This window comes from Fragaria vesca, linkage group LG7 (genome assembly GCF_000184155.1).
Source record: "Fragaria vesca subsp. vesca linkage group LG7, FraVesHawaii_1.0, whole genome shotgun sequence".
Lineage (NCBI taxonomy): Eukaryota > Viridiplantae > Streptophyta > Magnoliopsida > Rosales > Rosaceae > Fragaria > Fragaria vesca.
In genome coordinates, this window is record NC_020497.1 from 3,943,744 (window position 1) to 3,951,890 (window position 8,147).

The 8,147-nt window shown below is 37.1% G+C and overlaps 2 protein-coding genes across 2 annotated transcripts; one reads left to right on the forward strand and one right to left on the reverse strand.

Annotated features, from left to right (window-relative positions):
- The first annotated feature begins 482 nt into the window (after positions 1-482).
- LOC101297082 (mitochondrial adenine nucleotide transporter ADNT1-like) lies at positions 483-4,225 on the forward strand. Its single transcript, XM_004306647.1, has 8 exons — positions 483-826; positions 1,154-1,202; positions 1,318-1,481; positions 1,712-1,749; positions 2,083-2,195; positions 2,397-2,510; positions 2,844-3,188; positions 3,851-4,225. Exons 1-8 carry the CDS (start codon positions 666-668, stop codon positions 3,932-3,934), a joined length of 1,068 nt encoding a protein of 355 aa, XP_004306695.1. The 5' UTR covers positions 483-665; the 3' UTR covers positions 3,935-4,225.
- A 258-nt stretch (positions 4,226-4,483) lies between these two features.
- Positions 4,484-5,552, reverse strand: LOC101297374. The gene is made up of 3 exons (XM_004306648.1): positions 5,448-5,552; positions 4,796-5,149; positions 4,484-4,667 (listed from the first exon to the last, which is right to left on the reverse strand). Exons 2-3 carry the CDS (start codon positions 5,116-5,118, stop codon positions 4,649-4,651), a joined length of 342 nt encoding a protein of 113 aa, XP_004306696.1. The 5' UTR covers positions 5,119-5,149; positions 5,448-5,552; the 3' UTR covers positions 4,484-4,648.
- Between the last annotated feature and the right edge of the window lie 2,595 nt (positions 5,553-8,147).

An 8,147-nucleotide genomic window follows, 5' to 3' on the forward strand; every position in this document is an offset into this window, starting at 1 on the left:
TTTTTTTTTTCATGTCACCATTTTCGACATAATTAAAATGTAATCAAACGTCTAACTTTCAAAGAACAAGAAGCTCAAAGAAAAAAGATCACAAGATACTCTTCCCTCCACACAAACTAAACACCAGCAAAACTTTTCTCATCTTCTAATTCTGGATAATATGGCATTTTGGAAAGAAAATCAAATAGAAAAGCAAAAGAACGATGGGATCAGATTCCATTTGGGACAACAATCGGACAAACCCTACGTCCTTAAAAAGACGAAAGAGGACAATCAATCACCTCATCTATTTCGGGTGGTCCATGCCCCACCCAAACCCCGCCTCACACCTACCACGTGTAAAGCAGTCACCACTACCACTCGTCTCTCTCACACAACAAAAAAAAAAAATTACGAATTCCGTCCAAAATAAACAAAACGCCGTCAACAACTGATCGCTCTCTTTCAGCTCAAAGCCGTCACCACTCTTCACACTCGGACCACAGAGAGAGAGTGCGATACAGGCTCGCCTTCCCGTAAAACGACCTCGTTTCAACCCAGAGCCTGGGAAACCGTGCTCCCGTTCTTTTCGATTTTCGCCGGCGAAGAAGAAAAGCTCCGGGATCAAGTGCTCCGACGACCGCGTAGGGTTCCGGCGGGCGTGGTTCGGGTTGATCTGTCGAGAAATGGCTTCGGAGGATGTGAAACGAAGCGAAAGGGCTGTCTCGACGATCGTGAATCTGGCGGAGGAGGCTAAGCTGGCCAGAGAGGGCGTCGTCAAGGCTCCTAGCCTCGCCGTTCTCAGCGTCTGCAAGTCTCTCGTCGCCGGCGGTGTCGCCGGTGGAGTGTGAGTTCCTCTCGTCTTCTCTGGTTTTTGTTTTCAATCGGAAATGAAACTAATTTGTAAAGTTGTGTTGTTTTAGAATTGAATCTGTGTTTCAGTTTATGCAAATGAATCGAATTAGAGAAGTTGAATATTTCAATTAGGAGTTGTTTGAAAACGAACTTCAATTATATTTTGATTGATTATTGAAAAAGAATAGAGAAGAAATCAGAATATTAAATCTTGTTTTAAAGCTTTAGCTGCATTGCGAAACATGTGTGTATTTGATTAAATTGGTATTAAGTGTTTTTGATTAATTTCTAGTACTGAAGCTTTTCGGTATCTATGCAGGTCTCGAACAGCTGTTGCGCCATTGGAACGAATGAAGATATTGCTCCAGGTTTGTACTTTTACTGATTGTGATTATTGTGTTTTAGTTATTACAGTATGCAGCAGTATTCAAACACTACTACTAAGTGATGTACGATGTTCCTGAAATATCACAACTTGTTCAGGTCCAAAATCCCCATAACATAAAGTACAGTGGAACAGTACAAGGCCTGAAATATATCTGGAGAACTGAGGGTTTCCGAGGACTGTTTATAGGAAATGGTACTAATTGTGCTCGGATTGTCCCCAATTCGGCTGTCAAGTTCTTCAGCTACGAGCAGGCTTCTAAGTATGTTTCTAACACAGATCAATCTCATAGTTGTTTCTCGGTTTCCTTTATTTTATTAAATTGTGCTTTTTTGCCTTTTTCTCCAGTCTTTTTTAATCATCAATTCTCAACCTTGAAAATAATTTTCTACTTCTGAGTTCTGAATGCATCATTCTGCCTTGTGCCCTTAGTATATTGTTCTAGACCCCCTCTTGCCTCCTGCTTGATGCTCCTTTTTCTCTTTTTGACAGGGGAATATTATGGATGTATCGGGAGAAAACTGGCAACGGTTAGTCTATCCTTAACAATTTACATTCTTTTTCCCTGACGTAGAATAGTTAGTGATCTATGGCACTCTTTTGGGGATTTCACATTCCTTTAACATTTTGACTCAGTTTGGGTTGGTGTATACCCATTTCATGTCAGTATAATATCTGGTACTGGTCTTGTAAACATCCACTTAATCACATTATAAACGTAGAAAGAAACCACATAACTGATATGATCTCACTGGAGGGAAATGACATATTCTTTATTTTTCCTTGCTCAGAGAAGATACACAGATGGAAGTCATTGCTTTAACCAGGTTATCTGAATCTCCTTTTCTGGCTATTTTCTGCAGAAGATGCTCAGCTGACTCCTCTCCTACGACTTGGAGCTGGAGCATGTGCTGGAATTATTGCTATGTCCGCAACTTACCCAATGGACATGGTACGAGGAAGGATTACTGTACAGGTACTTATTTTAGTCCATCTGCTTCCTCGTTTTGAAGAACCGCTGTTTCCAAGTCGATTATATTCTACCACCTCTCTTGGATATCAATCTTATGATTAAATATATAAAAAGTGTAGAAATTCTATTACAAGTTATTACCAGAGAGGTTGTCTTGGATATGTGCTCTGGAAGGATTTATTTGTTGTTCGTCTACTTTTGCAGACAGAGGCGTCTCCCTATCAGTATAGGGGAATGTTCCATGCTCTATCAACTGTGCTTCGGGAAGAGGGTCCACGTGCTTTGTACAAGGGCTGGCTTCCTTCTGTTATTGGAGTTGTAAGTTGTTTCTTTTGATAAATCTAGTTTCACTTATTCGTTACTATCACGCTATCTACATTAAAGGTAAAAGTAAGAACAAAAACAAAGAGTTATATTTATGTTGCGGTAGGTTCATTCTTGGATTCTTACAACCCATCTAGCGTAGCATAGTTCTCTTCTTTTAATGTAAGGAATTACTCTTATGCCACTGTTTTGTGTTTCTCTGAGGTTGGATTAGTTTTGTATGGAAATTTAATGTCACCTATTTCTTGATCATAGTTGTCTGGTCAATTTGTGTCCATGCATGCGACATTGAGAAACATGGGACCTTAATCCTCATCTTTGTTGTAGGTTCCGTATGTGGGGCTCAACTTTGCTGTGTATGAATCCCTAAAGGATTGGTTAATTAAAAGTAGACCATTTGGACTTGTCCAAGATACAGATTTGAGTGTAACCACACGATTGGCATGTGGGGCTGCTGCTGGAACTGTCGGGCAGACTGTTGCATACCCACTTGATGTCATCCGTCGAAGAATGCAGATGGTTGGTTGGAGTCATGCTGCTTCTGTTGTTGCTGGTGAGGGGAGAAGCAAGGCACCACTTGAATATACTGGCATGATTGATGCATTTAGGAAAACTGTTCGACACGAGGGCTTTGGTGCATTGTACAAGGGTTTGGTTCCCAATTCTGTTAAGGTCAGTTTAAATCTTCTGTTACATGATACATATATATCATATCATTTTAAGAGTGTAGGTTGAACCATGACTTGAGGCCAGGTTTTGTCTCTTTGAACAATTTTCTTAACCTTGGTAAAGAGGGTAAACTTTAACCATGTGATGATGTGTAGGCACATCAGTGGCAGGATTGTGGGAAATCAGAACATTATAAGACATCTCACTAGTATTATTGTTATAGATGTTTGGACATGACTCATTTTTATTTGGTGGGGGGGGGGGGGGGGGGGGGGGGTTGGGGTTAGCTGGGTGCTGAACCCTTTGATGTGAACCATGAACTGCTACAAAATAATGATGATAGCTAGAAGCCTAGAACCCAACTATGTCTTTTATTCCATGGCATTGGTTGTTGGTTCCTGTGTTGGGCCATTATTTTGAAGTTGGCCAGAGAAGCTCTTTCATGATTTCATCAATCAACATTTGGTTTAAACTTTTTTCACCCTAAGTAAACAAAAACATAGAAGTATGTTGGGATTGCGATTATTGTTTGCCATTTTGACTTTGGTAATCATATTCATGAAAATAAAGATAATAAGATATAGTCATCCATGGACGAACTCTTTATCAGTGAACATGCCTTTGTCTGAAATATTAATGTAGTTTCATCTGCTGCAATCTTTCAGGTTGTCCCATCCATTGCACTTGCATTTGTGTCGTACGAGATGGTGAAGGACATTTTAGGAGTTGAGATCAGGATATCCGACTGAAATTGTGGTAGCGCCATGATATTTATGTGAGAGTGCTATTTTTGTAGGGCAGGAAATAGGGGTCTGGTAAACTAGGGGTTACTTCTCTAACTTTTCAAGTTAGAAGCGTGTCTGAGCCTTTGTTCATAGATTGCTTCCCTTGTTTCCCTTCCTGTATTTCCTTATGAACGTGATGTAGGCTTGGGCTTCTCATTTATAAGCTGCAATAAGTGTTTGACAATGCAACACATGCATTTGCATGTCTTCCATAAGTTATAAGAAAGCATATTTACATGCTGTGACATTTTACTGATTGGGTACTCTCTCTCCTCTCCTTTCTCCCTCCCATGAGTCCCATCCCTTCTCATTTCTCTGGATTACATGGATTTTCTTTTCGACATTTCATGGATTGATCAACTAATTTGGAACATTGGAACAAATTTGAAATTTCTCGTTTCAGACCATTGTACCAATCTGATTTGGATTGTATTGCTGTCTGTTCTTCTAGACATGTTGACACCCAAAATGGATCTGTTGCCTGATGAATAGAACAAACATGACAATACCATCTGTTTGAGAGATTTGAAGGATGTACATGTGTTTGTTTCTTTGATTGATCATCACCAAAACATTGAAGGGTGGAAAATGGTATATTTAGGTATAGAGGAATTCAAAGCTTTCGTATAACAGCTTTTGCAATCCTGCAATTCATTCTTCCTTGAATGCAATTGTTCCTCACAATCTCCGGCCGTGCCTGACATCACAAATGGGTACAATTGTATCAAATTTCTGATAAGAAAAGGAACATAATTTTGCTTTTGTTCATTGTACCAAAGCTTTTAATTTTGCTTACTACAATTCTATCAAATATCTGATACTAACCTTGAATCCCTTACTGTTGTTTTGAACCTCTCAGTCGTTTGTCTCCGAACTGGCTTGGCCTCGTCTATCTCCCGTCTGCTCTTCTGTAGTTTCTTGATGCTAGCTTTAGCTCTATGTCTTTCTTCTTCATTCTTTGCAAGAGTTGAGCTTTCTTCTGGCTCTTTAGAGGAAAGTAACGAAAGAAACACAACGACGAGATTCAACTCAGCTGTGGACTCTGCGTCTGGCAATTCTGATGTCGTATGTTCTTCATTCTCTATCTCTCCTCTGTCTTCCAGCACCTGATCAACTCCGTTGTCCGAAACTTGTTCAGCTTGTGCCATGTTACTTCTGCAAAACCTCTTATGTATGTTTCTGCAATGGAAGATTGGAATCAAAAGTAAGCAAGAGAATTAGTAATCAATCTGCAGACTTTTCCAGAAAGTACGAAAAATAGAGTCCAAACGATCAGTCCTTTTCTCAAGAGTCCCTTCGCTTGGGATTCTTCCATTATATAAGGAGATCGACCATTGATAAGAACGACCACAAAAGATATAAACTAGGTTCATTTCAAAGGTTATGAAAGAGATGCTGAAATCTTCTCCATAAGGATGAACAAGAAGTAATTAATCTTTTATCTGAAATACAAGAATTTAAGAGATCGGGTACTCACCAAATGATATCGCCGCCTGAACAAGAAATGGTTTTTCTTCTCATGTAAACACGCCGGAATCGATGAACAATTCCGGTGAGAGCCTTAGAGGTGCCTGATATTCTACAACCGCAGTTTAACTCGTGTGTCTATTTTCAGCTTAGGAGGGTTTTATAAAGAATAACATTGACTTGTAACCTGAAAGAACAGTTTGGATAGGGTAACTAGTCACAATTAGAATTGTCAAATTAAGGCTTACCTTGAATCCAGGTCAATGAGGTCATGGTGATATTTTTTATCCGGTAAAGTAAATTTTACTAAACTTGTATATATATACCCTAATTCCCTAAACTCTGGTAAAGATCTTAGTCGAAAATTTGTTCATGGAAGTTTGCTTCCCAAAATATGATCTAATAAAGTAACAAGTAATAACAAATCAAATGTGCTAGGGAATAACAATAACATGACAAATGAGTCGCAAGTTTTCTTCTGAAGACTTGCATTACACGCATGATGGAAAATGTTGAATTGTCTTCCTTCCGTTGCAAGAAAATATATATGAATCAAAGATATTTAGTGAATATGTCAGTCAGTCAACTTTGGGTTCATAATGAATATGGCAAAGGCAACCCACATCAACTGATCTTACAACTTGGCAGATAATCAACCACGTTATACATAGGGTAAATATTAAGGACTTAAGGTAAATAGTCTAAAGGACCTCTTTAAACTAGACTTGTAAATGGACCAGATCGACCTAGATCTAGATCTGGATCCGTTACCTGTCGGATCATAGATAGCTCTATCTAAATCTGGATCCGGCGGGTTAACGGATACCCGATCCGTTAATCCGATCCGTTTATAATAATAAATATTTTTAAATTTTAAATAATAATTTCTTAATTTTATCATTAAATTTTCATAAAACACTAATGAAATATTATAACAAAATAAAAGTTTACATCAAAAGTTGAATTACATGGCCAAAATACTCTTTAACAATAAACTACTATCATCAAAATATAAGACCTCCAATGTTTTTAGCAAAGAGCATAAAAAGAACATAAGCATAAGTAACCCTTCAACTTTATCAAATCATATACTAGACCTGTAAATGGACCAGATCGACCCTTCAACTTCATCAAATCATATACATAGGGTAAATATTAAGGACTTAAGGTAAATGAGTCCAAAGGACCTCTTTAAACTAGACTTGTAAATGGACTAGATCGACCTAGATCTGGATCCATTACCTGCCGGATCATAGATAGCTTTATCTAAATCCGGATCTGGCGGGTTAACGGATACCCGACCCGTTAATCCGATCCGTTTATAATAATAAATATTTTTAAATTTTAAATAATAATTTCTTAATTTTATCATTAAATTTTCATAAAACACTAAGGAAATAATATAACAAAATAAAAGTTTACATCAAAAGTTGAATTACATGGCCAAAATACTCCTTAACAATAAACTACTATCATCAAAATATAAGACCTCCAATGTTTTTAGCAAAGAGCATAAAAAGAACATAAGCATAAGTAACCCTTCAACTTCATCAAATCATATACTTTAAACGCAATTTAGACGTACACTTAGGTTATCTAAATAATTATTATATTATTTAATATTTATCAGTAATATTATATTTATAAAAATATTATTTAAACGGATCCGGGTCCTTAACGGATCAGATCAACCTCGATCCGTATCTGATCTGTTTAATAAACTGGTTAACGGATCAACGGGTCAAATTTTTGATCCAAACCCGTTTAAAAACTATGGATCCGGTCCATTTACAAGTCTACTTTAAACTCTTAAGTGAGAATGTTTTTAGTTATAACATGTATTTGACAATCAAAGTCACTCATTTCCTAGTTACCTACCCACATATGAATCATACAAAAAATTAGCCAAGAATTAGTATAATCCTAATTGAGAATCATTGTTTGGATTTTATGATATAGAGTTTTAAAATGACAAGAATTAATATTTAAACTAACCTCAATTGATGAAATTCACAAATGACGTTTGTTTTGTGAGGAATTCAAGTCGAGAATTTAAGCTCCCAAATTCCATTATTATTTTCCTCTTAGAAATTACAAATTTCACGGGATAAGAATCCAAGCTCCAAAAATTGCTCTGGAGTTATTCTAAACATGCATCCTAAACCTAATTCAACATTACTAGTTCAACACTATCATATCATACATGCACCAGGGTATGCATAATTTCATCACATAGAGCTTATATACAAAATCACTTTCATGTCTTTGATTAGAGAAAGTGAGAAACTTTCTGTAATCCTTAAGATGATGAAGACCATCAAGACAATCATGTTTCAGAGCGAGCAAGCAGTCAACTTGAATTGAGCAATACCAGAAAACTACGATGCAATAGAAAGGAAAATCGAGCCAAGACCAGTATGCTATGATGAAATCAAACATTGGGTCTGGGTTATGAACCTTAATGGCTTAATGAAACATGATTGGCCTAGAGAAAGAAGTGAGGATTCTATAATTTCACATTATTAGCATATTGATGAATACTTCTCATGGATAAGCAGTAAGGGGATTGCTAAAATCTCAGAATTTGTCAAAGAATGCTTTCCTCTTTCCCCAGGTGAGATAACCCAATCTATATATTAAATCGGGAACAATAGAGGAGTTCTTTTCATCAAAAAAACAATAGAGGAGTTTCTTTTTTTTTTNTTTTTTT